We start from the raw sequence: 27,149 nt of genomic DNA on the forward strand, positions 1-27,149 counted from the left end.
ACCATTAGGTCCAGTCGTGACCGACTCTGGGTTTGCGGCGCTCATCTCGCTTTATTGGGAGGCGGCGTACAGCTTCCGGGTCATGAAGCCGCTTCTGGCGAACTAGAGCAGCTCACGGAAACGCCGTTTACCTTCCCGCCAGAGCAGTACCTATTTATCTACTTGCACTTTGACGTGCTTTCGAACTACTAGGTTGGCAGGAGAAGGGACCGAGCAACGGGAGCTCACCCCGTCGCAGGGATTCAAACCGCCGACCATCTGATCGACAGTGGAATTTGCTGCCAAGGAGTGTGGTGGAGTCTCCTTCTTTGGAGGTCTTTAAGCAGAGGCTTGACAACCATATGTCAGGAGTGCTCTGATGGTGTTTCCTGCTTGGCAGGGGGTTGACTCGATGGCCCTTGTGGTCTCTTCCAACTCTATGATTCTATGATTCTATGATCGGCAAGTCCTAGGCTCTGTGGTTTAACCCACAGCGCCACCCACGTCCCATCACAGGATTATATAACCCAGCTTTAATTTGGGATACCTTCAAAGCAGTAATTAGAGGAACATTAATCAGTGAGAAGAGTAGAATCAAAAAAAGGAAATCAACTATTCATCTCCAATAAGAAAAAGAAATAAAACATAAAATAAAATAAAATAACGTGGTAACAGTGTATCACAAATTAAAAGCAAAGAATTAGACATCTTAGAAATACCAAAAATAATAACATCCCTTCAATATTTAAATCAACAATACAATGAATTTCATAATAAAAAATCAATAATCTTGGCACATCAACTAAAGAAATGTAAATTAAACAGAACAATCCTCTCAATAAAAACAGGCAAAGGTGAAATAAGCTTAAAATTAACCAAGCCTTTCATGCCTTCTGTAAGACCTTATACACTTCTGAAACACCATTGCTAAACACCATTCAGGAATTTCTGGCCACAGTTAACATTCCAAAATTAACAGAAGTGCAGTGGTACCTCGCAAGACGAAAAACGCGCAAGACGAAAGAGTTTTCCATTTCTTGAGTCGATCCGCAAGACAAATCTCCCTATGGGCTTGCTTCGCAAGACAAAACGTCTTGCGAGTTCTTGCGAGTTTGTTTCCTTTTTCTTAAAGCCGCTAAGCCGTTAATAGCCGCTAAGCCACTAAGCCGCTAATAGCCGCTAAGTCGCTAATAGCCATGCTTCGCAAGACGAAAAAACTGCAAGATGAAGAGACTCGCGGAACGGATTAATTTCGTCTTGCGAGTTGTGCATGCAACTTACTTAAATCAACCCTTCTCCCTTGAGGAAATATTAGCTAGTATAAAAAAGACTAGCCTTCCCCTTCATGGATCACTGCCTTGCCATGGCAAAGGGGCTTGAAGAACTCAGAGAAGCTATGAACTATGCCGAGCAGGGCACCCAAGATGAACAGGTCATAGTGGAGAGTTTTGACCAAACGTGATCCACCTGGAGGAGGAACAGGCAAGCCTGTATCCCTGCCAAGAAAACTCCATGGACAAAGACAACAGGCATATAAAAGTTATGACGCTGGAAGATGAGCCCCTCAGGTCGGAAGGCGTCCAACATGCTACTGGGGAAGAGCGGAGGGCAAGTACAAGTAGATCCAGAGCTGATGAAGCAGCTGGGCCAAAGCCGAAAGGACGCTCAGTTGCGGATATGCCTGGAAGCAAAAGGAAAGTCCAATGCTGTAAAGAAAAATATTGCATAGGAACTTGGAATGTAAGAACCATGAACCTGGGTAAGTTGGAGGTGGTCAAAAATGAAATGGCAAGAATAAATATTGACATCCTGGGCATCAGTGAACTAAAATGGACGGGAATGGGTGAATTCAGTTCGGATGACCATCATATCTACTACTGTGGGCAAGAAACCCGTAAAAGAAATGGAGTGGCCCTCATAGTCAACAAAAGAGTGGTGAAAGCTGTACTGGGATGCAATCTCAAAAATGATAGAATGATCTCGATACGAATCCAAGGCAGACCTTTTAACATCACAGTAATCCAAGTTTATGCACCAACTACTGGTGCTGAAGAAACCGAAATTGATCAATTCTATGAAGACTTACAACACCTTATAGAAGTGACACCAAAGAAGGATGTTCTTCTCATCATAGGGGATTGGAATGGTAAAGTAGGGAGTCAAGAGATAAAAGGAACAACTGGCAAGTTTGGCCTTGGAGATCAAAACGAAGCAGGGCAAAGGCTAATAGAGTTCTGTAATAGAGCTGGTCATCACAAACACGCTTTTCCAACAACACAAGAGACGACTCTACACATGAACATCACCAGATGGGCAGCATCGAAATCAGATTGATTATATTCTCTGCAGCCAAAGATGGAGAAGCTCTATACAGTCAGCAAAAACAAGAGCTGGAGCTGACTGTGGCTCAGATCATCAGCTTCTTATAGCAAAATTCAAGCTTAAACTGAAGAAAGTAGGAAAAACCACTGGGCCGGTAAGATACAATCTAAGTCAAATCCCTTATGAATACACAGTGGAAGTGAGGAACAGGTTTATGGATTTAGATTGGGTGGACAGAGTGCCTGAAGAACTATGGATGGAGGCTCGAAACATTATACAGGAGGCAGCAACGAAAACCATCCCAATGAAAAGGAAATGCAAGAAAGCAAAGTGGCTGTCCAATGAGGCCTTACAAATAGCGGGGGAGAGAAGGCAAGCAAAATGCGAGGGAGATGGTGAAAGATACAGGAAATTGAATGCAGATTTCCAAAGAATAGCAAGGAGAGACAAGAAGACCTTCTTAAACGAGCAATGCAAAGAAATAGAGGAAAGCAATAGAATGGGAAGAACCAGAGATCTGTTCAAGAAAATTGGAGATATGAAAGGAACATTTCGTACAAAGATTTCCATAATAAAGGACAAAAGTGGAAAGGACCTAACAGAAGCAGAAGACATCAAGAAGAGGTAGCAAGAATACACAGAGGAATTATACCAGAAAGATATGGATGGCTCGTACACCCCAGGTAGTGTGGTTGCCAGACATCCTGGAAAGTGAAGTCAAATGGGCCTTAGAAAGCACTGCTAATAACAAGGCCAGTGGAAGTGATGGTATTCCAGCTGAACTATTTAAAATTTTAAAAGATGATGCTGTTAAGGTGCTACACTCAATATGCCAGCAAGTTTGGAAAACTCAACAGTGGCCAGAAGATTGGAGAAGATCAGTCTACATCCCAATCCAAAAGAAGGGCAGTGCCAAAGAATGCTCCAACTACAGCACAATTGCACTCAATTCACACGCTAGCAAGGTTATGCTTAAAATTCTACAAGGAAGGCTCAAGCAGTATGTGGACCGAGAACTCCCAGAAGTGCAAGCTGGATTTAGAAGAGGCAGAGGAACCAGAGACCAAATTGCAAACATGCCCTGGATTATGGAGAAAGCTAGAGAGTTCCAGAAAGACATCTACTTCTGCTTCATTGACTATGCAAAAGCCTTTGACTTTGTCGACCACGGCAAACTATGGCAAGTTCTTAAAGAAATGGGAGTGTCTGATCACCTCATCTGTCTCCTGAGAAATCTCTATGTGGGACAAGAAGCTACAGTTAGAACTGGATATGGAACAATTGATTGGTTCAAAATTGGGAAAGGAGTACGACAAGGCTGTATTTTGTCTCCCTGCTTATTTAACTTATATGCAGAATTCATCATGCGAAAGGCTGGGCTGGATGAATCCCTAGCCGGAATTAAGATTGCCGGAAGAAATATCAACAACCTCAGATATGCAGATGACACAACCTTGATGGCAGAAAGTGAGGAGGAATTAAAGAACCTTTTAATGAGGGTGAAAGAGGAGAGTGCATAATATGGTCTGAAGCTCAACATCAAAAAAACGAAGATCATGGCCACTGGTCCCATCACCTCCTGGCAAATAGAAGGAGAAGAAATGGAGGTAGTGAGAGATTTTACTTTCTTGGGCTCAATGATCACTGCAGATGGTGACAGCAGCCACGAAATTAAAAGACGCCTGCTTCTTGGGAGAAAGGCAATGACAGGCCTAGACAGCATCTTGAGAAGTAGAGACATCACCTTGCCAACAAAGGTTCGTATAGTTAAAGCTATGGTTTTCCCAGTAGTGATGTATGGAAGTGAGAGCTGGACCATAAAGAAGGCTGATCGCCGAAGAATTGATGCTTTTGAATTATGGTGATGGAGGAGACTCTTGAGAGTCCCATGGACTGCAACATCAAACTTCTCCATACTGAAGGAAATCAACCCTGAGTGCTCACTGGAAGGACAGATCGTGAAGCTGAGGCTCCAGTACTTTGGCCACCTCATGAGAAGAGAAGACTCCCTGGAGAAGACCCTGATGTTGGGAAAGATGGAGGGCACAAGGAGAAGGGGGCGACAGAGGACGAGATGGTCGGATAGTGTTTTCGAGGTTACCAGCATGAGTTTGACCAAACTGCGGGAGGCAGTGGAGGACAGAGGTGCCTGGCGTTCTCTGGTCCATGGGGTCACGAAGAGTCGGACACGACTAAACGACTAAACAACAACAACAACAACATAAAAAAGACAAAACCATTTAAGGCACCTGGACCAGATGGGTTTACTGGCTACTTTTATAAAACCTTTTCTGAACTTGTTGCTCCATTCTTGCTGAAATTGTTCACAGAAATCATGGCCTGATACCTGGAACTTGGAAAAACACACACATTGTAGTGCTACCAAAACCAGATAAAGACTTGGAGTCAGTTGAGTCCTATAGGTCTATCTCATTAATAAATGTTGATTTAAAATTACTTACAAGTATTATTACACACAGGTTAGCAACAATTGTACCGAATTATATACATTTGGATCAGACAGGTTTTATTAGGCAAAGGTCAATAACTACCCCAATTAGGAGGATCCTCAGTGCAATATACTGGGGATCAAACCAACTGGCACCGACAGCCATTCTTACATTGGATGCAATGGAATTTTCTTTTTGAATTTCTTTTTGAATCTTTTTGAATTTTCTTTTTGAAACCTTGCAAGGTTTTGGCATGGGATCCCCATTCATTGCACTGCTGACTACCTTATATCAGGATTGCACCACAAATATTTTGATAAATGGTATACACTTGGAGCCTATATCGATGGGCCGGGGCGTGAAGCAGAGCTGCCCATTGTCGCCCCTGCTTTTTTGCCCTGGCTCTAGCACTTAGGGGAGACCCTGAGGTGTCTGGAATACAAATTAATGGGCAGAGTCATCTGGTGAACATGTTTGCAGATGACGTAGCCTTAATGCTGTCTTGCCCTGGAACAAGTCTCCCGGAAGTAATGAAAATTCTTGGTGCTTACAGAAAGGTCTCTGGTTTTTGTGTTAACTATAGCAAATTAGACCTGCTATGCATTCATATGCCAACTTCAGCGCTCCACTGGAACAAAACTTTGTCAGAAATATTTTAAATATTTAGGAGTTATTATCCCTAGGAACCTTCTAAATTTGGAAAAGCTTAATTTTGGTCCAATGATCCGAGAGATTAGACAAAAATTGAAAACCCTGGAGCAAGGGTTCGCTGTCATGGTTGGGCCAAATCACCACTATAAAACTGATGGTGCTGCTGTGCTTATCTCTTTAGAGTCTTACCAATAGCCATAGAAGACAAAAAAATACAAAATTGGCAAAACATGCTTCTAAAATTTATACACCAGAATAACAAGCCATGGTTATAAAGCGTTATATCAACCAGCCAAAGGAGGTGGCATGGCAGTACCTAATCCCATGTGATACTATGCAGCAGGCCCATCTACATTGCATTTTTCTGGTAATAGAGACAGAACATTCCCCTTTGAAAAATGGGGAAATGTGGGCCTGTTTTGGCTTAAAGACTTTTACAAAGAAAACATCCCTTTGTCTGGATTAATACTACAGTGGTACCTCGGGTTACATACGCTTCAGGTTACAGACTCCACTAACTCAGAAATAGTGCTCCAGGTTAAGAACTTTGCTTCAGGATGAGAACAGAAATCGTGCTCTGGTGGCATGGCAGCAGCGGAGGCCCCATTAGCTAAAGTGGTGCTTCAGGTTAAGAACAGTTTCAGGTTAAGAACGGACCTCCGGAATGAATTAAATACTTAACCCGAGGTACCACTGTACAAGAAATGGTTCAAAACTTTTCCCACAATTGGATGGTAATCCATCAAGTCATCTACTTCATAAGTAACACAGAAATCCGCAAACAAGGGACAATGTCACTAACTGCATTTGAAAATATTTTATATACCGCAGACCCCAGAGGTAAAGGTCTAATTGCTTTAATCTATAAAGCGATTGTACAACCTCAAAACCCTCTATGGTTTTTGGGAATGGGAAAGAGATTTGGGAGAAGGGATTGATGATGGTTTGTGGGAGAGAATGTGGCAAAAAAACACCTTTCGAGCTATTTCTGCCCCCTAAAGCTAACCCACAGGTGGTACCTGCATCCCACATTGCTAAGCAAAATAGACAAAAATATTTCTCCGCAATGTTGGAGAAATTGTGGTAATGAAGGAACATTTATACACATGAGGTGGAAATGCCCACTGATTAAAAATTTCTGGTTAAAAATATTTCAGGAAATGGAACAAATTACATCTCAATCAATCAATTTAGATCCCAGAATAGCATTGCTTTCTATATTTGCAGATGAAGCACAAAATCTTAGAGACAAAGACTTAATTGTGCATCTTATAACTGCAGCACATCTTGCTGTTGCTAGACACTGGAGGTCATTAAACGTGAACCTATATGAAGTTTAGGTATATGAAGACGAGCAGCAAAGTCAGTCCTCAGGGAATGTGCAGGCGACCTTGGAACGGACAGCTCACGGAAGAACCCCGACCAGACCTAAGAGGAGGCGTGTAGTGGTGATAGGGGATTCCCTACTGAGGGGAACAGAAGCAGTGATCTGTGGGCCTGACAAGATGTCTCGGGAAGTGTCTGTCTCCCTGGGGCTAAAATCCAAGATGTAACTGAACAACTGCAAGGAATCATAAAACCCACTGACAAATACCCCTTCCTCTTGGTTCATGTGGGAACCAATGACACTGCAAGCAATAACCTCCAGAAGATCAAAAGAGACTACGAGGCTCTGGGCAGGAAATTGAAGCAATTAAATGCACAAATTGTCATCTCATCTGTCCTCCCAGTTGAACGACGTGGCCCAGGGAGAGAGGGAAAAATAGTGGAAATGAACAACTGGCTTCGCAAATGGTGTAAAGAGGAACGGTTTGGATTCTTAGATCACGGACTGCAGTTTCTTGAAGATGGACTTCTGGCAAGCGATGGACTGCACCTCACAACGGTTGGGAGGAATGTTTTTGCAAAAAATCACAGAAACCTCATCAGGAGGGCTTTAAACTGACTAATGTGGGGGAGGGAGACAGTGCTCCTGAAGGTAGGAGTCTATCAATTAATGAAGATGATGATCCAAATGTCATAGACCAAATGGAGCAAACAGCACGCAGACCTAGTGGTGGGAGGAAAAAATCCTTAAATAAGAGACACGGGGGAATGATTAATGGACTTCAATGTCTGTACACTAATGTGCAAAGCATGGGAAATAAACAAGATGAGCTTGAGCTCTTGGTACAGCAAACTAAATATGACATAATAGGCATCACTGAAACCTGGTGAGATAAGTCCCACGATTGGAATGTAATAATGGAGGGATACAATCTATTTCAGAGAAACAGACCAGACAAGAAAGGAGGAGGAGTGGCGTTATATGTCAGGGATGTGTATACCTGTGAAGAGATCCAAGATTTAGAACCTCAAACCCAAAGTGAGAACATTTGGGTCAAAATTAAGGGAGAGAAGAATAACAGTGACCTCATTGTGGGAGTTTACTATAGATCCCCAAGCCAAACGGAGGACATAGATGATGCCTTCCTGGAACAGATGGCCAAGCATGCAAAAGGAAGGGAGATAGTAGTAATGGGGGACTTCAATTACCCGGATATTTGTTGGATGTCAAACTCAGCCAAGAGCATAAGGTCAAACAGATTCCTCACTGGCCTTGCAGACAACTTCATTGTCCAGAAAGTGGGAGAAGCAACAAGAGGAACAGCCATTTTAGATCTGGTCCTAACCAATGTTGATGACCTGGTTAGTGGGGTAGAAGTGGAAGGATCATTAGGCGTGAGTGATCATGCTCTTCTGAAGTTTACTATACAGCGGAAAGGAGCAGCCAAGCATACTAGGACTCAATTTCTTGACTTTAAGAAAGAAGACTTCATAAAACTTAGGGAAGTGCTGGGTGAGATCCCATGGACAGTAATACTAAAAGGAAAGGGAGTTCATGATGGCTGGGAGTTTGTTAAGAGGGAGATAGTAAAAGCACAATTTCAGGCAATACCAATGAGACGGAAACATGGAAGGTGCCTAAAGAAGCCAGGGTGGCTATCTAAAGAACTTTTAACCGAGTTAAGATTAAAAAAGGATGTGTACAAAAAAATGAAAAAGGGGGGAAACCACCAAAGAGGAATTCAAACAAATAGCCAGCACGTGTAGACACAAAGTCAGAAAAGCTAAAGCACAGAATGAACTCAGGCTTGCTAGAGAGGTTAAAAGCAACAAAAAAGGCTTTATGGGTATGTTCGTAGCAAAAGGAAGAACAAAGAAACCGTGGGGTCACTCAGAGGAGAAGATGGGGAAATGCAAACAGGGGACACAGAAAGGGCTGAACTCCTCAATGCCTTCTTTGCCTCAGTCTTCTCCGATAAAGAAAACAATGCCCGACCTGAAGAATTTGGAGCAAACGATTCAGCAGAGGAAACACAGCCCAGAATAACTAAGGAGATAGTACAAGAATACTTGGCTAGTCTAGATGTATTCAAGTCTCCAGGGCCAGATGAACTGCATCCAAGAGTATTTATTAAAAGAACTGGCAGATGTGATCTCAGAACCACTGGCAGTCATCTTTGAGAATTCCTGGAGAACAGGCAAAGTCCCGGCAGACTGGAGGAGGGCAAATGTTGTCCCTATTTTCAAAAAGGGGAAAAGAGAGGACCCAAATAATTACCGCCCAGTCAGTCTGACATCAATACCAGGGAAGATTCTGGAGCAGATCATTAAGCAAACAGTCTGTGAGCACCTAGAAAGGACTGCTGTGATCACCAATAGTCAGCATGGATTTCTGAAAAATAAGTCATGTCAGACTAACCTGATCTCGTTTTTTGACAGAATTACAAGCCTGGTAGATGAAGGGAACGCAGTGGATGTAGCCTACCTTGATTTCAGCAAGGCATTTGACAAGGTGCCCCATGGTATTCTTGTAAAGAAGCTGGTAAAATGTGGTCTTGACTATGCTACCACTCAGTGGATTTGTAACTGGCTGACTGACTGAACCCAAAGGGTGCTCATCAATGGTTCCTCTTCATCCTGGAGAAGAGTGAATAGTGGGGTGCCACAGGGTTCTGTCTTGGGCCCGGTCTTATTCAACATCTTTATCAACGACTTGGATGATGGACTCAAGGGCATCCTGATCAAATTTGCAGATGACACCAAACTGGGAGGGGTGGCTAACACCCCAGAGGACAGGATCACACTTCAAAACGACCTTGACAGATTAGAGAACTGGGCCAAAACAAACAAGATGAATTTTAACAGGGAGAAATGTAAAGTATTGCACTTGGGCAAAAAAAAATGAGAGGCACAAATACAAGATGGGTGACACCTGGCTTGAGAGCAGTACATGTGAAAAGGATCTAGGAGTCTTGGTTGACCACAAACTTGACATGAGCCAACAGTGTGACGCGGCAGCTAAAAAAGCCAATGCAATTCTGGGCTGCATCAATAGGAGTATAGCAAGGGAAGAATCTTTTTGCCCCTCAAACCCAGGTCTTTGAGATGGAAAGTCTCCTGCTCTGCAGACTGAGCTGTCCCAGTGATTTTCAGCGTCTGGGCATGCGCAGAAGCAATTTCCAGAGCTGCAGACCCGCACAGATGTGATTTCTGTGGGAGTGATCTGGCCCATGGCCTTGCCAACCCCTGGGTTAGAGTTAGGATTTTGTTAGGGGTGGGGTTCCCTTCTTGCCAGGGAACTCTGGGAACATGGGGCTCAAAGGATGGCCCTGATATTAAGAGTCTTGTGCTCTGCCCAATGAGCTATATGGATTGATCTAAATAACAAACACTATTTTTTATTATTTAATAATTTACAGTGATGTAAAATAAAGGGCAATATAAATAAATAAATAAATAAATAATCCCTCAACTGCCAAAACAAATGGTCTTGTAGCACTGTAAAAACTAACAGATTTTGGGGAAACTTTTTTAAGAGGGGGCCTTGGTGAGTGCTAAGAGGGTGCCATGGAGTCCACGTGCCACCCTGGGAACCTCAGTCTGGACCCTAATGATGAAGCGAATCACCAGTCCCTACATAATGGGAACACCATATGTAACATTAACCCCACCAGAGAGGTTGGTCTTTGTTCTCGCCTGGGAGCGGAGTGATTGAGAGAGTGAGGAGGTGCAGGCGCCCAGAGTGAGGAGGTGAGAGATGCTCCCAGGTTGTTCTTGTTGCAGTTCAAAGGCCTGGGACGTGCCTCCTTTGCATCCAGCTCCCCAAGGCCACTTTGCACGAAACCCACCTCCCAAAGAAGAGAATTACAGAGTCTCATGTGCCTTCCATTTCGGGAGAAACTTCTCAAAGGAATATTTGCTCCCTTACGGGTGACCTCTCCCTTCTGTTTTAGCTGATTCTGGAAAAACAAAACACCATGGGTAAAATTTTCTGTGCTGGATTGTTGATATTCTCCTGTGTTTTGGCAGGTGAGTTCATCAGAGTGTTAAATAAATTTATCCCAGCAACACAAATGAGGGATGTGGTTATTTAGCAAATGAAGGGGAGTTTTCCTATTTGTTCCTATTTTCTATTTGTTCTTTGTACATTAAATTGTGCAAAGATGTGATTTCTCCAGGCCAATGAGACATGGCCTGGAGAAAGTGGATAGAGGAAAGTTTTTCTCTCTCTCATAACGGTAGAACTCACAGAGCTGGACGCTGGAAGATTCAGGACACATCAAAGAAAGGAAGTACTTCTTTACAAAGCGCACATTATGGAACTTCCTGCCACAAGAGGCAGTGGGGGCCACCAACTTGCAACTTCCGCTCAGGATTTTCCCCAGAGTAAGCCCCTTTTCAGCCAGCATACTCTGCACCTTCCTCAAATGCTTTGGCCTGGATGGGAGGTTTCCTGGTGTTAACGGAAAAATTTGAGGGCTCCCTTGGACAAAAACAAAGACACCAACCAGGATAACTTGGAGCAAAACATCAGCCTGTAGGTTTGGCCTTTATTGATCTGTTGCAACAGGGTGCTCCCCTCACTTGCAGGAGAGAGGAAGGACCCAGAAAAATGGTGTGCAAGACCTTATAAAGACTTTTGAAATTGCCACCCTGTAGATCAAGACCACCCCCAGAAACATACATCACAGAAAGGAGGGGTTGAGGGAGGAGTTGTGGTGGTAACCTGAGTGTCCTGTCTCCTGGCTGGTTCCCCCTTTCCCCCCATGAGTACTTTCCAGGTAACAGAGGGGAGTTTGCAGTTTCCTGCCCCCAGAGGGAAGAGCTGATTATTGTCCTTTGGGAGAGTCCATGCCGAAGTCCACCCCCATATGCAAGTTCTTTGGGATCTTGATGGTCTTCTGTCTAGGACCATTAGGGTTGGCATAGCAACTGGGCAAGGCTCCTGTGTATGTGCTGGTATGCTGAAGGGATGATGGCTGCCCTGTATCAAACCTTCCCCATTTTGTAGTCCTTCCTTCATGGAGTAAAATAAAAGTGGAACAGTGCAAATCCGATGTATGGTTGATTTTCTATGAATTTATAACAGAAGTGTAACGTATGTAGTGTGTGAGTATGAGTGTGTGTGAAGTTTGTACAAACTGAATGATTGGGGGGGGGGTTTCCTGCGACACTGGTAACCCCCTCCCTTCTGGTGATGCCAATGTTCCCCTGGCCTTGAATGCCCCCTTGACCGCTCACCGCAACCCCGTTCATCTCCACTGTCACCACAGTCCTCGGTGTGGGCAGGGGCCACGCAGCCGCTTGGCAGGCACGGCTCGCCTGGGGCGCAGCTCTGGGGACCTGGAAATGTTGGGACGATTAATGGGTTGCCTCCAAGCAATCTATCTGGTTGGCCAGGTTTTGGGGAGGCGGAAAATAAAGCTTTACTTTGGGGGCGACAGTTCCTGAACTACACATTGTCCAGTGCCACACTCATCACCGAGAAGGTCACCTGCGCTCTTGACATGCTCCAGATAAGGAGCGGCCAGGGAGGGTGAGGAGCCCAAGACCCACCTGGAAAGCACTGCGGATTATTCCGGTGTAGGCTAGAAGGGGGCGCCGGGCGCCTGAGGGTGACGCAGGGCTTCGCCACAGGGGACAATCTGGCTTCCATGGCTCAGCTCCACTGGGAAGCTCCCGTTGAGTCCTGCAGGGGAAGGGCGGAGAGGTGAGGAACCAGGGGTCATCTAGCCTGACCCTTGCAGATGGGAACCATAGATATATAAACTGAGGAGATGGGACTCTGCAAGAATTGCAGAATGACATCTAGTCTCAACCGCTCTCATTTTTATCGGTCAGCTGCCAGGAATCTCAAAGGGGGATGGGAAGCAGGGCATCAGTAAATTTCATTATGCCGGTCAGTAGTCTGGAAATCAATAAATAATAATTATATGATATCACCACGATATGTCCTACAGCTTAGAAATGTAATATGTGATATCAATATGGAATTACAACAACTGTGCCTGGTGGCATTTCCTCCACACAGGGAAAAAGGCCAAGTACATGGCTCTGCGCCTGTTGGATTTCTGACCACCAGTGCCCCAAGCTTACCTTTCTCAGCCATACTGTACCAGGTGCGGAGTTCACAGACTGTGGCCGCATCACTCATGGTCAGGGAGCGGAGTCAGGTGGCTTGGTTCGCTGCTCCGAGGTGCTCATGTACCAGCCTGATTGGGGGGCACCAGGTCAAAGAATGCTCTAACTGCTTAGCAATGCTTCTCTGCCTTTCAAATGAAGCAAGTTTACCCTGGTCAGTGCCCAGCCTCCGCCCCACCCTGGACGACATGCTGGACGGCATGCTGACGTCCTCCCAGCTGCAGGTGGTGCCTTCAAAGTCGCAGGCCAAGGCGACACTCGGCAGTGCCAGCCCATTGGTTCCCAGAGTTCAGGGCACCAAGTGCTGTTCCTCCCATGAGCTACAGTTCCCAGAGTTCCCTAGGAAGAGAAATGGGCTTGGGACGGCAAGGAGTTGTATACTGTGGAATGCAAGGACAGATTGTTTACTGTTCAGATGCTACAACCCTCAACACCCCAGAGCAAGCAATAGTTCCCAGGGTGCTTTGGGGGGACATCGTGGGAACTGTAGTTTGTTCCGTTTCCCAAAGAGACCCTCCCAGAGTTCCCTTGGGAAAGGTTGCGCAGAATATTCTCTCCCCCCATAGGAAACTACAGTTCCTATGCTTTGAGAGATGCCGTGATGGGTTAAATACTATCTGCGAGGGGAATTGAAGCACATCTCCCTGATTCCTTTGGTGACGCCAAAACTGGTGTCAATGGATCTTCTCATAGCAATCCCAGCAGTCTTTGGTGACGCCAAAACTTACCACAATGGATCCCGTCAGAGCAATGCCAGCAGGCGAAGTTGCAGGTGCCAGCACTTGGGTTCCCAGAGGTGGTCCAGCTAAGAAATGGGAGGCCCAGCTAGGAAAAAAACGGGGGAAGTGTCATTAAAAGGAGAGGAAGAGAGACAGGGAGCATGGGAGACATGAAAGGGGCATCAAGTCCAACCCACTGCAAGGAAGCTCATATGTATTTTAGGGCACTGTTTTGTGAAGTATTCTCTGCTTTCCCCCCGTGCTTTTTGAAGCTCTTTGTCTAGTGTGATCTCTAATTGCCTCTGTTAATCTAGCCAGTTCAATATACTCTAACAGTTTGTCTTGCCATTCCATTTTTGTTGGCACAGTTTCTTTTTTCCAGTTTTTAGCAATTAGGATCCTTGCCACTCCTGGACGTACTTCCGGAGGCGGCGCGAAACAGCAATGGCGGTCCTCTTCGCGCTGTGAAGAGGGGCTCCGCGAAAAAGGGTCGTCCGCTGCGGCAAAGCGGAGACCCATTAAGAAAAACCGCAGGCAGAGCGAGCCTGCGGCCGTGGGACTCGGCGGGCGCCTGGAGCCCCCCCAGAAGCGGGGAAGGAGCCTCGTAAGAGGCTCCGGAACGTGAAAGGGGGAGCGGCGCTGTGAGTTCATCGCTCTTTTCGTGGAAGCAAAGCCGCGCTGCTGCTGATGAGCGCTGACCTTTCTTCTTGAAATTATCGGAATTGGAGCAACATACCCGTGAGTAAGGGACCTAAATTTTTTAACTTAAATTGAAGAAATTCGGCTGAAAACGGGAGGCGAGTAACAGGAAGTCCGCCTCCAGACTCTGCTAATTAGATCAAAGCAAGGGCTCGGAAACGAGCTGAAGTATCTAAAAAGGGATTGTAAAAGTGGAAGAAAGGGTGCATTGATAGACTCTGTACTTTGAAGATAAAAAGGAAAGAACTGTGTGATTTATAGACTTTTATTCTTTGGAACTATCCTCCTATTTCTGGGCTAAACGGGGTTGAAAGAGATAACCCCGTCATCGGGCTGCCAGTGCATAGAAAAAGAACTGTCAAACTGCTGTCAAACTGACGACATTGTTGCAGAGATTGAAATTGTTGCATAGACTGAGATATTAACATTAAACATTGTCGCATGGACCTATATTGATACCTTGTGGCTGGATTTTAAGAGATCAGAAGTTCTGGAAACCTTCCTTTTGTGTTTGGGAATTACAAAACTCAACATGGGGAATTGAGGAACTTCAATGGCGGAAAATAGTTCCTTTCTTCTTTGAAACTTTGAAATACTCCCCCTATAGGACTGTGGAAATATAGTGGCATGGGAATTGAGCCTTATTGAAACTTTTTGTGGTTTTATTTGTTTATATTTGGGACTTGTTTTTCCCATGGGACAAAAGACCATCTGACCTTGAACAGAGGCAGGTGTGGAATGAGCGGCACAGGGAGAACAAGAGCAGCTAAAGCCAAAGATAAAGAAAAAGAGAAAAAATCTGGGCAACTTTTGCAAACAACTTTAACTCATCACCGCAGATCATCTGTCCCAACTGTGCTGACAGCACAGGAGGTGGAACTAGTGCAGCCTGCTGCAGAAGATATGGCAACTGGAGGATCTGAAACAGTTTTAAAACAAATTTTGGAACAATTGGCAGTTTTAAACCAAAAAGTGGACAATCAAACATCAAAGATTGACCAAGCTACATCCTCTATTGGCAAATTAACTGAACAGGTTTCGCAGCACATTCAGGCAATTGAGAAATTGCAAGGAGCTACGGCAGAAAACTACAAATTAGCTGTGGAAGCCAACCAAAAAGCAGAACAGGCGAATTTAAAGGTTGATGAAATTAAAGGAGAGGTAAGACCTCTGAGAAGGCAGGTAGGGGAACAACAAGCCTACCTGGCATTGGTCGAATTGAAAAGTAAAGATAGTAATCTCAGGATAAGGGCTATCCCGGAACTGGAGCAAAATAATTTGGAGGGATTTTTGACACTTTTGTTCTCCAAATTCTGGGGAATTGAGGAAGAAAAGGACTTTAAAATTGTGACAGCCTTTAGACTGGGAAAATCAGTAAAGAAAGACAAGCCCAGAGACTGTTTGGTTGCTCTGAGATCAAGAGAAGAAAGGGATAAGATATTAGGCCTACATTTTAAGAAATCTTTGGAGATAGAAGGCAAAAGGGCCGAAATTTACAGAGATATACCCAAATATCTCTTGGAACTTAGGACTACCTATATAGATCTGACCAAATTGTTGAGACACAATGGAATTCCTTATAGGTGGGAGTTTCCACAAGGACTTTCATTTACTTACAAAGGAAGGAAAATAAAGATTAAATCACCTGAAGACCAGCAGAAGTTCCTACACGACCACGAGGAGGACCTGCAAAAAGGAGCTGCAGCTTCTTGGCCTCCACCACCACCGGGACCACCTCCAAGAGTTATACCACCTGGATCAGGACCAGCATTACCTCCCCCGGGATCGGGCGGAAGCTTAGATACCCCATTGTAGAACCCGTCAATTGATTCAGGATGTCTCTGCAGCTTCTTAGTTGGAACATAAATGGCGGAAACTCCCCGGAAAAAAGAAGAAAAGTCTTTCACATCTTGAAAAAGGAACAACTGGACGTTATCTGCCTACAGGAAACACATGTGACAAGGCTCCATAGAAAAGTGTTAATTAACAAAAGACTAGGCCAAGAATTTATTTCTTCGGACAAAGTTAAGAAGAGAGGAGTGGTGATTTACGCAAAGGAGAGCCTGTCACCGAAACTTTTATTCAAAGATGAATATGGCCGAATTTTGGCGATTGAAATACAGACACAAGGAGAAAAATTTTTGATATTAGGAATATATGCTCCAAATGAGGGAAAGTCGGAATTTTTCAGGAAGCTGCATGAGACTATGCTGGATTATTTGGACTATAGTAACATCATTATACTGGGTGATATGAATGGGGTTGTGTCTGTAAATATGGATAAGTCACAAAATGCCAACATATCGAAAGACGGCAGACTACCTAAAACTTTTTTTGAAATGACAGACAATATGGACTTAGTTGACATTTGGAGGGTTAAGAACCCTCTAGGGAAAGAAGGGACTTTCTTTTCTGAAGCTCATCTGACATGGACACGAATCGACCAAATCTGGACAACTAGAGGACTGGCACCTAAGACTAGAAAAGTGGAAATCTGCCCAAAAACCTGCTCCGACCATAGTGCTTTGAAAGTGGAATTGAGACTTAATACAACCGGTTCCTTTAGATGGAAAATGAATGACACTTTATTAAGAGATCAGGAGATTGTGAAGAAGGCCCAAAAAACTTTAAAGGACTATTTTGAGATAAATTTGAATACTACCGTGGAAAAAAGAACAATCTGGGACGCAAGTAAGGCAGTCATGAGAGGGTTTCTAATACAACAAAACACGATTAAGAAAAGGCTCTGGAATGAAAAGAAGGAGAAGATATTGGAGAAAATAAGAGAAGGAGAGAAAAAATTAAGATCTAGGCCTAAGTCGAAGGATGTGTTAAGAGAAGTGAAATTTTTCCAGGCGCAATATTCAAAATTGATAAATCAAGAGGTGGAATGGAAAATTAAACAAATGAAACAAAGATCCTTCGAATCGGCGAATAAGTGTGGGAAACTGCTAGCCTGGCAGTTGAAAAAGAGACAAAAGCTTAATACGGTTACAAATCTAGAGATTGAAGGGAGAATGGTTCAGAAACCCGAGGAAATCAGAAAGTGCTTCCAGAGGTACTTCAAAGAACTTTATTCACAAGGGCCGCAAAAAGCCTCAGAGGTGGATCAATTTCTTAAAACTAATGGATTACAAAAAATACCCCTGGAAATGAGAACAAACCTGAACTGTAACATTACACAGCAAGAAATTGAAAGTGCCATTCAAAATCTTCAACTTGGCAAGTCCCCAGGCCCGGACGGCCTAACCTCCAAATACTATAAAGTTTTAAAGGACTATTTGATACAACCTTTGATGGAGGTTTGCAACCAGATAATGGAGGGAAGGAGGGCACCGGAAACGTGGAAAGAAGCTTTCATCACATTGATACCTAAATTAGAGACTGAAAAGACCCAACTTAAGAATTACCGCCCCATTTCACTCCTAAATGTGGATTATAAAATTTTTGCTGATATTTTGGCAAATAGACTTAAAAAAGTACTAAATGAAGTGATTCACAAGGACCAGGCCGGCTTTCTCCCTGGTAGGCATTTGTTTGATAACACAAGAAACATTATTGACATTTTGGAACTTTTACAAACAAATCTGAACACCAGAGCGGTTTTGATTTTTGTTGATGCAGAGAAGGCCTTTGATAATATTTCTTGGATGTTTATGAAGAAAAATTTGGAAGGGATGGGAGTGGGGCGGGGGTTCGAAAATGGTATAGAAGCAATCTATACAGAACAAAAAGCTAAATTGATAGTAAACAATGTGGTGACAGAGGAGTTTAAAATTGAAAAAGGGACACGTCAGGGGTGCCCTCTATCCCCCCTATTGTTCATCTCAGTTCTGGAGGTGTTGCTAAATATGATTAGAAAGGACCGGTTGGTTCAGGGAATCGAGGTCGGAGTGAAACAATACAAATTGAAAGCATTTGCAGATGACTTGGTATTAACACTTCAGGAACCAGTCTCCAGCACTAAAAGAGTGTTAGAATTAATTTCTGATTTTGGTCGGGTGGCGGGGTTTAAGTTAAATAAGCAAAAAACCAAGGTTTTAGCAAAAAATTTGACAGTTACAGAAACAGATGAGTTCTCCAAAGAAACGGAGCTGAATGTGGTTAAAAAAGTAAAATACCTAGGGGTGTACTTGACCTCCAAAAATTTGAATTTGTTTAAAGATAACTATGAGAAATGCTGGTCAGAAATCAAAAGAGACTTGGAAATATGGTCAAGATTGAAACTTTCCTTGTTAGGTCGAATAGCTGCTGTAAAGATGAATGTATTGCCGAAAATGTTATTTCTGTTTCAGGCCCTACAGATCGTGGACAAGGTGGAATGTTTTGGAAAGTGGCAGAAGGATATTTCTAAGTTTGTTTGGCAGGGCAAAAAGCCCCGAATAAAGTTTAAAATATTAACTGATGCGAAAGAAAGAGGGGGATTTGCCCTGCCAGACTTGAGGCTATATTATGAATCTGCAGCCTTCTGCTGGCTGAAAGATTGGATTTTATTGGAGAACACTGACGTCCTAGATCTGGAAGGGTTTGACAATGCGTTTGGGTGGCATGCATATTTGTGGTATGACAAGGTTAAAGTGCACAAATTGTTTAAAAACCATATTGTCAGAAGAGCAATTTGGAGGGTCTGGATAAAATACAAAGACTTATTGGAGAGTAAGACTCCGAGGTGGCTCTCACCGGTGGAGGCCAAGGCACGTAAGAGACTCAACATGGAGGCCCATTGGCCTAAATATTGGGAAATAATTGAAAAAATTGGAGACAATTGGAGGTTGTTAAGTTTGGAGAAATTGAAAACTAAGGTACGAGACTGGCTGCACTATGCGCAAATTCAAGAGGTATTTAAAATAGATAAAAAAGTTGGATTCCAGGTGGAAAAATCGAAACTAGAGACTGAATTGTTAGAGCCAAAAAGTAAACTACTTTCGAGAATGTATAATTTGCTGCTTAAGTGGAATACACAGGATGAGACAGTCAAATCCGCCATGATAAAATGGGCGCAGGATGTGGGGCACAACATTATGTTTGTAGACTGGGAAAGGTTATGGAACACCGGTTTGAAATTTACGGCATGTACTGCCCTGAAGGAAAATATTATGAAAATGGTATACCGGTGGTACATGACCCCAGTCAAGCTAGCTAAGATATACCATCTGTCTGACAACAAATGTTGGAAATGTGGAGAGGCGGAAGGGACATTCTTTCATCTCTGGTGGACCTGCCCGAAAGTGAAGGCCTTCTGGGAAATGATCCATAATGAACTAAAAAAGGTACTGAGATTTACCTTACCTAAGAAACCAGAGGCCTTCCTTCTGGGCATGGTGGACCAGAGAGTGCTTAAGAAGGACAGAACCTTTTTCATGTATGCTACCACAGCAGCAAGGATCCTGATTGCAAAATATTGGAAGACACAAGACTTACCCACGCTGGAGGAATGGCAATCGCAGTTGATGGACTATATGGAATTGGCTGAAATGACTGGCAGAATCCGAGACGCGGGAGAAGAAACAATTGAGGAGGACTGGGAAAAGTTTAAGGACTATTTGAAAAAACACTATAAGCTGTATGAATGTTAAAAAATGCACCTTTCAGGAAATTCTAGCTTCAGCAAATGTAAGTTAATGAAATGAAAATTAAGACACAAGAATTCAGAGGTAAAATAATGAAACAACTTTATTGTGTTTAATATAAAACATATAAGAATTGAGTTACAGTAAAATTGAAAATAGGGAACATGATAAAATGGAAGTTACAATAAGTTTTGAAATAAGTTAACAAATTGCTGATGCTTTATAAGACAGAGAACGCAGGGTTCGGAGGATGTGGGGAAGTCCTATAGATTAGATGGAAAAAGAATATGGAAATTTGTTATTTTTCTACTTTACTTTCTTATAACCACTCTTTATTCTTTTTTCTGTATTTCTGTATTTCTAAAAAGCAATAAAAAATATTTTAAAAAAAAAAGGATCCTTGCCACTCCTGTGGCATAGAGGAATATTTTCTGATCTTCTCTTGCTATACCTGTGTCCATTATCCCTAGTAGAAAAGCTTCTGTATTTTTCATAAAGTTATACTAAAACATTGCTCCAAAAACGTGCTCCAAAAAAGTTTAATGTTTAACTTTTTTGGAGCAGGAATTCAGCGGAGCCCATAAAGACCTGAGAAATATCAGTAGGACAGAAAAACTGAAAGAGGGGGTCCATGTAAAAACAGGCATAGGATATATCAAGCTCAAATTGCAGTGCAAGGAGTAATAAAGTACCGTATTTTTTGCCCTATAGGACGCAACTTTTCCCCTCCAAAAATGAAGGGGAAATGTGTGTGCGTCCTATGGGGCAAATGCAAGCTTCAGGCAGCTCTCCGCAAGCCTTGGGAGACCGGCGCGACTTCCCACCCTAGGCTTGCGGATAGCAGTCTGCATCCCGAAGCCGGGGGAGCGCTGAGCAGTGGGAGACTGGCGTGACTTCCTGCCGGGCTCCCAAGGCTTGCGGACAGCAGCCTGCAGCCCGAAACCCGGGAAGCGCAGCCTGGGGGAAAAAATAATTTCCCCCCTTTATTCCCCCCCCCCAAAAAAAACTAGGTGCGCCCTATGGGGCAAAAAATATGGTAGTTTACAGGGAAGTGAGACTACTGTGCCATCATATGACTAACTTAAATGAATGCTATTTCTGTTAATTATTTCTGAAGCACTTTCCAAAGAATCCTGTGATGGTCATCAAGTCCAGCTCGCTGCAACCCAGGAATATGCAGGTGTCACAACCTTCTGTTCAAAGGTGATTGAATTTAATTGCTAGATGTTGCACTTTTAAATGACACTTTCATTTAGGTATAGGACACTTTCATTTAGGTATAGGAACTGCAAGTATAGTAACTGCAAGTTATGCCATGAAGGACACCTTGCAATCAGTTTACTGACTGGAAGAAGAGTTTACTGACTGACTTACAGCCTCCCCAGGAGCATTTCAACAGTCAGGAGCAGGCCTGAGGCCTTCAGGGTGATTGCACATTGCTAACAACATTTATACCTCCAGCAAAAGAGGGGGGGGGGGGGGAATGAGGCTCATGAATGTAGAAAGTGCTTTTCTTTAGAGCACCTCTTAACATTGCAAAGTGCTGCAAGTTTCCAAAACTGGTCTGAAGTTGCTGTTTTGTAAATATTATTTCTGCTTTTGAAAATCCTAACAACACAAATGGCTTTTGGGGCTGGCCACTATAGCAGGGGCTGACCCCATTTATTCTTGTGGCATTCAATTCAAGGTATGTGTTTTGACTTTACTTGGCTAGTGTGGATAAATCTGGAGGAATTACCTGGTTCCAAAACCACTGATGGAAGCAATGGTTCATCTGAGCAAATTAAATTTTCAGCACATTGCTTGATTAGGCTCACAAAAGCTGTCTAAGGGTTAAATGTTACAGATAGGTAGCCGTGTTGGTCTGAAGAAGTGTGCATGCACACGAAAGCTCATACCAAGAACTAACTTAGTTGGTCTTTAAGGTGCTACTGGAAGGAATTTTTTTATTTTGTTTTGACTAAGGATTAAATGCAATAGAGATCTCAAGGCAATTACTTGGGAGTTGCTGAGAAATGGGGAAAGGAGACAGGGCCAGGGGGTGTTTCTCCCCCAAATAGAATAAATTAAAAAAACCTCTACTGTTAAGGGTTAGGGGGGACGAGACCAAGCCCCAAATGTTCTTTTTAGGCATTTTTAAAGGGCTAATTAATATTCTACAGCCTTTAAACGCTTCTGGGAGGGAAAGATTATTGGTGTTTTTAAAAACTATTTGCAGATATTTCTACCCCGTCTTTTAATCCTGTGAACCGCCAGATAAATCCACTATATTAAATAACAATAAAAGACAACACCCTGCGTCGCCGTTAATTCGATTCTGCACCCCCCCCCCAGCCCTTAAAATGAATTTTGACCAAGGGTTCCCCGACCGCGCATGAAGGCCACACATTTCCCCCTCTCAACGAAGCAGGCAAAGGGGCAAAGAGGACTCGCCCTCCGGGGCCAGCGGCTACCCGTGGACCGCGAGCTCCGGCTGGTGGCAAACACGCGGCTCCGTCTTCCTCGGAGAGGAAAGGTTAGCTAATCCGCCCAGCGATTTGCCCAGATCCGTGAGAAGTTCCGCCTATTGCCGTCGACGTCCCTCTCCCCCCATCTTTCAAAATGGAGGCGCTTCCGGCATCTATTTCCCTGACACAAAATGGCGCCGCTGGCAACAACCGCCATAAATGGAGGCTCTTCCGGATATTAATTCTCTCATCCAAAATAGCTACGGTAACATTATCCGCCGTTTTCCACTTCCGGGCAGCCATTTCCCTCTTCAAAAATGGCACCCGCAGCCTCTCCACATGCAGTCCCCCCATCCTGGCTATTCTGCTTCCGCCCTTTTTTGCCATTTTCCTTCCATTCTTCTTCCATCCTCCGTGCCTCTCCTAAAATGGCTGCAGAGGGCGCCTCCTGAACTCCGGCTGCTGACTTTTTCTCCACCTCCTCTTCTCCCTCCCTCCTTCTCCTTCACCTTTTCGGAGCAGGAATTCAGCAGTGCCCATACAAACCTGAGAAATATCAGTGGGACCGATTCCCCCCCCCCCACAAGAACAGAAAGAGGAGTCCCGTGTAAAAACAGGCACAGCATATGTCAAGCTCAAATTGTCATGCAAGAAATAATAAAGTTTCAGAGGGGCCACCTCGCCATGTGAGCTAACTTAAAAGAATGCCCCCCACCGTTTATTGTTTCTGAAGCACTTTCCAAAGAATCGTATAATATAGCCGAAAGGGACCCCAAGGGTCATCCAGTCCAACCCGCTGAAAGGCAGAAATATGCAGGGGTCCCTTACACAGAAAAACGTCACAACCTTGTGCTCAAAGGTGATTGAATTTAATTGCTTGATGTTGCACTCTTAAATGGCACTTTAAGGGATATTTAGGTATCCAGTTATGCCACGAAGGACACCTTGCAATCCCCTTTAACTGACTGGGATCAGAGGAAGTGCTGCTTGCTTCCCAGCCACTCGCTCTTAAGCACAGCTACTTACTCTAACCACTGGACAAAGCTTCCCATTAAGTCACTCTAACAATTAGGCAAAGCTTCCCAGTCCCTCGCTGTAACCACTAGGTAATGCTTCCCAGCCACACGCTCTAACCACTAGACATTGTTGCCCAGCCACTTGCTCTAAACACTGGTAAACCTCACCCTAAACCCAAACCCAACCCCAACTCTAACCCTAGCCCTAAACCGAGCCCTAACTCCTAACCCTAGACCCTGAGCCTAACCCTAACCTAACCCTAACCCGCAACCCCTACCCCTTAACCCTAGCCCTAACCGAAATCCAAACATTAAATCCTAACCCTACACCCTTATCCTAGACTCTGACCCCTAACTCTAAACTCTAAATCCTAACCCTAACCGCAAACATTAAACCCTTATACCCTAGGGGTTGGCAACGTGCGGCCCATGGGCCAGATGCGGTTTTACCGACCCACGAGCTGCCTGCAAACCAAGCCACCCGCTCGGCAAGTCCCCCGTGCACTGTGCTAAAGCAGCACACCACAGCGCAGGGACTTACCAAGTGGCACTGGAAATGGTGTCTGCGTACGCGCAGATACCAGAAATCAGGCCTGTGCATGTCCAGACACTATTTTCGGTGTTTGGGCATGCGCAGAAGCGATTTCCAGCGCTGTGGACATGCGCAGACACCATTTCCAACATAGTGCTGCACCAGTCCAGCCCACAGATGATCTCTGTGGGAGTGATCCGACCCATGGCAGGTGAAGCTTGCCAACCCCTGCCCTAACCTAACCCCAACCCTAAACCAAACCCTAACCCCAAACCCTAAATTGTAAACCCTGATCTAAACCCCTAGACCCTGACCCTAACCCTAGACCCTAACCCTAAACCAGGGGGTTAGCAAACTTTTTCAGCATTGGGCCGGTCCACTGTCCCTTAGACCTTGTGGGGGGCCAGCTATATTGTGAAGGAAAAAAATGAACGAATTCCACAACACATTCTACTCATGTAAAAACTGCTGATTCTTGGACCATCTGTGGGCCGGATTTAGAAGACAATTGGGTCAGATCTGGCCCCCAGGCCTTAGTTTGCCTACCAATGCCCGAACCCTAACCCCAACCCCAACCCTAAATCGTAAACCCTAACTCTTACTGTTTGGGATTAGAGGTGAGACTCAGAGTCTAGGGTAGGGATTTAGGATTAGGGTTTAGGATTTAGGGGCTGGGGCTAGGACGAGGGTTAAGGGGTTAGGGGTTGGGTAAGGGTTGGGGTCATTTTTAAATGGGGTCAATTTAGGGGCCCTAGCTCCTAAATCCTAACCCTAAATCCCTACCCTAGACTCTGACCCCTCACCCCAAACACCTAAGGAGACGCCTAAGGAGGATAAAAAAATGCTCCTGCGTGATTTTAATGCAAGAGTTGTGATGCATTTCGATCTGTGACCTGGGAAAATTGGGAAAGAAGGAATTGGCAACAGCAACCAATTCGGAATCTTACTTTTGACTAGATGTGCAGCGCACAACCTTATTATTACCTATAACAAGCACCCTCGGTCGAACCACTGGCACCTCTTTGACTATGTACCGGTAATTGTCTGAGCTGAAGATTGCCGTGGTGTGCTCATCTATGACGAGTGCTGACAACTGCAGGACAGATCACCGATTAATACATTTCATGATGGCTATCAAGATTATACCTCAACAAAGTCTTCAGGGAAGGAAACCAAGGTGCAAAATGAACACTCAAGCTCTTCAAGATCCTATTAAACGGGATTGCTTCCAAATGACTCTTAAGGACCATCTGCTTTTGGAATTCCTTAATAACATCGAGGAACAATGCCTGTTGGGTACCAAATCAAGGACTGGTTTCATAAGAATGACAGTGAGATTGAAAGGAAGGCCTTTCAGATCTAGCAAAAAGATAGAAACTGTGCAACTAAGGAGAGAAAAAAAAACTTCCCCTACATTGACCTGACTAAGGCCTTCGACACTGTACATCGTAATGCCTTGTAGGTTGTCCTTCTGAAAATTGGCTGCCCATATAAATTTGTGAACATCCTTTGGCTCCTCCGTGATAATATGACAGCAACAATCACAGATAACAATGGCTCTCAAAGCAAACCATTCACAGTGGCCTCAGGTGTTAACAAGGGTTGTGTTCTATTATTTTCATTGCCATGAAAATTGCCACTTCTATTATTTTCATTGCCATGAAAACTCCCCTACGGAGTAGAAATAACATATCAAAAGATGGAAAGCTCTTTGAGTAAGTTGAAAGCAAAGGGTAAGGTTACCATAACTTCCGTCATAGAGCTTTAGTATGCTGATGACAACATAGTGTGTGCATACTCAGAGGATGACCTCCAAACCATCCTCATTACCTTTGCAGAAGTTTATGAATAGCTTGGCCTATTGCTCAACATCCGCAAAACCAAAGTGCTTGCACCAAAAAGCACAAAACAACCCTTCTGCAGCACCACAAATGTTGGAAAGTGTGTATCACTTTTCCTACCTGGGCAGTTATCTTTCCACATTGATACCAAAATCCAGCATCACCTGAGCTCTGCGAGTGCAGCTTTCTCCCAACTGAAGTGCAGAGGATCGGGACATTTGCAGGGAAATCAAAATGCTTGTTTACAAAGCTATTGTATGCTTGTGAAACATGGATATGGTGTCTCCGAAAAATGTTACACATCACTTGGGAAGACAAGTGTACTGGAAGCAGTAGTGTTAAAGCAATGATTCTTCAACATCAAATTTGGTGGAATGGTCATGTTGTTCAGATGCCTCATTAGTCTTCCAAAGTAACTATTGTATTCCAAACTTAAAAATGGAAAGTGTAATGCACTTTCAACAAAAGAGGTTTAAAGGCAAATATAAAAAGATGTATTATAAACACTGACAACTGGGAAACACTGGCCTGTGAGCACTCCAATTAGAGAACAGCCTTTACCAAAGGTGTTATTGGACTCTGAAGATGCTCAAACTTAGGAAGAAAGGGAGAAACGTGCTAAGAGGAAGTCATGTTTGGCAAAACCTCACTGTGACCAACTCCCGCCCGGAAACCTATGTCCCACTGTGGACAGGACGTGTGGATCCAGAATTACCAACTCACTGTTAAGACCATTGTCAGGGGCTCAGGAGCAGAGGCACAGGAGGGGGAGGAAATGGAGAGCGAGGGGGAGGAATCCGAGGGAAGCGTAGGAGATGACAGTGGCCCGAGGGATTCCATGAGCCTCTCCAGCGAAATCGGAAGATTCACAGAAGGGGGCGCCAGTGGCCAGGGGTAGGGGGTTCCCAAGGGGAACGCCCCAGGAGCAAGGGGGCAGCAGGGACTCCCAGAGCAGTAGTTGGAAATCAGGACCAGCTTCCCCACCAGAGCAGAGTGGGGGGGAAGAGTCCCAAGTATCGGGGCCAGTGCATTCCCCACCAGGGAGAGAAGACGAGGCAGAGCTGACCACACCTCCATCGGAGAGTCGGACAACGGAGGGAAGGTCAGATCCGGCCAGTATCCCGGAAGAGGGAAGCAGTGACAGAAGCAGTGTAACGGTTAGGAGAAAGGTCACTGGGTTGGCGCAAGAGGCAAGTTCAAATGTACAGGAGCGCGGGACAGCAGAAAATGAGGATTGGGAACCGGGTCCTAAAGCCCGCCGGAGGCAGGGGGAGGAGCTAAGCGACTCAGCGTCGGAAGAGTCCAGAAAGGGCAATGCCCCAGCGGGCAGGAGGACCCAGAGGAGGAGAGAGCAGCGGAAAAGGTGGAGCAGGGCTAGGATCTTAAACTGGTGTCAGAGGGGAGGAGACTCAGACGGGACTTCGCCAATCTAGGGTTTAAGACGTAGGGCTGCACG

General features: G+C 44.5%; 1 protein-coding gene across 27 annotated transcripts; it reads right to left on the reverse strand.

Moving 5' to 3' along the window:
* Positions 1-10,106: 10,106 nt before the first annotated feature.
* LOC310840658 (uncharacterized protein) lies at positions 10,107-22,368 on the reverse strand. Of its 27 annotated transcripts, none has more exons than XR_014561954.1 (5): positions 21,819-22,367; positions 21,596-21,683; positions 13,598-13,674; positions 12,285-12,417; positions 10,107-10,687 (listed from the first exon to the last, which is right to left on the reverse strand). XR_014561954.1 is itself a non-coding variant. In XM_083730932.1 (4 exons), the coding sequence occupies exons 1-4, from the start codon at positions 21,629-21,631 to the stop codon at positions 10,653-10,655; spliced, it is 270 nt and encodes an 89-aa protein (XP_083587058.1). In that variant the 5' UTR covers positions 21,632-21,700; the 3' UTR covers positions 10,107-10,652. The 27 variants fall into 27 exon arrangements, 6 of the variants coding, with proteins under 6 accessions (XP_083587058.1, XP_083587061.1, XP_083587056.1 ...); XR_014561955.1 differs by lacking the exons at positions 10,107-10,687; positions 21,819-22,367 and adding exons at positions 11,246-11,800; positions 11,970-12,071 and having other exon boundaries at positions 13,598-13,694; positions 21,596-21,700; XR_014561956.1 differs by lacking the exon at positions 10,107-10,687 and adding an exon at positions 12,825-13,208 and having other exon boundaries at positions 11,807-12,417; positions 13,598-13,694.
* Between the last annotated feature and the right edge of the window lie 4,781 nt (positions 22,369-27,149).

Source organism: Podarcis gaigeae (assembly GCF_964106915.1).
Source record: "Podarcis gaigeae genome assembly, chromosome: 3".
Lineage (NCBI taxonomy): Eukaryota > Metazoa > Chordata > Lepidosauria > Squamata > Lacertidae > Podarcis > Podarcis gaigeae.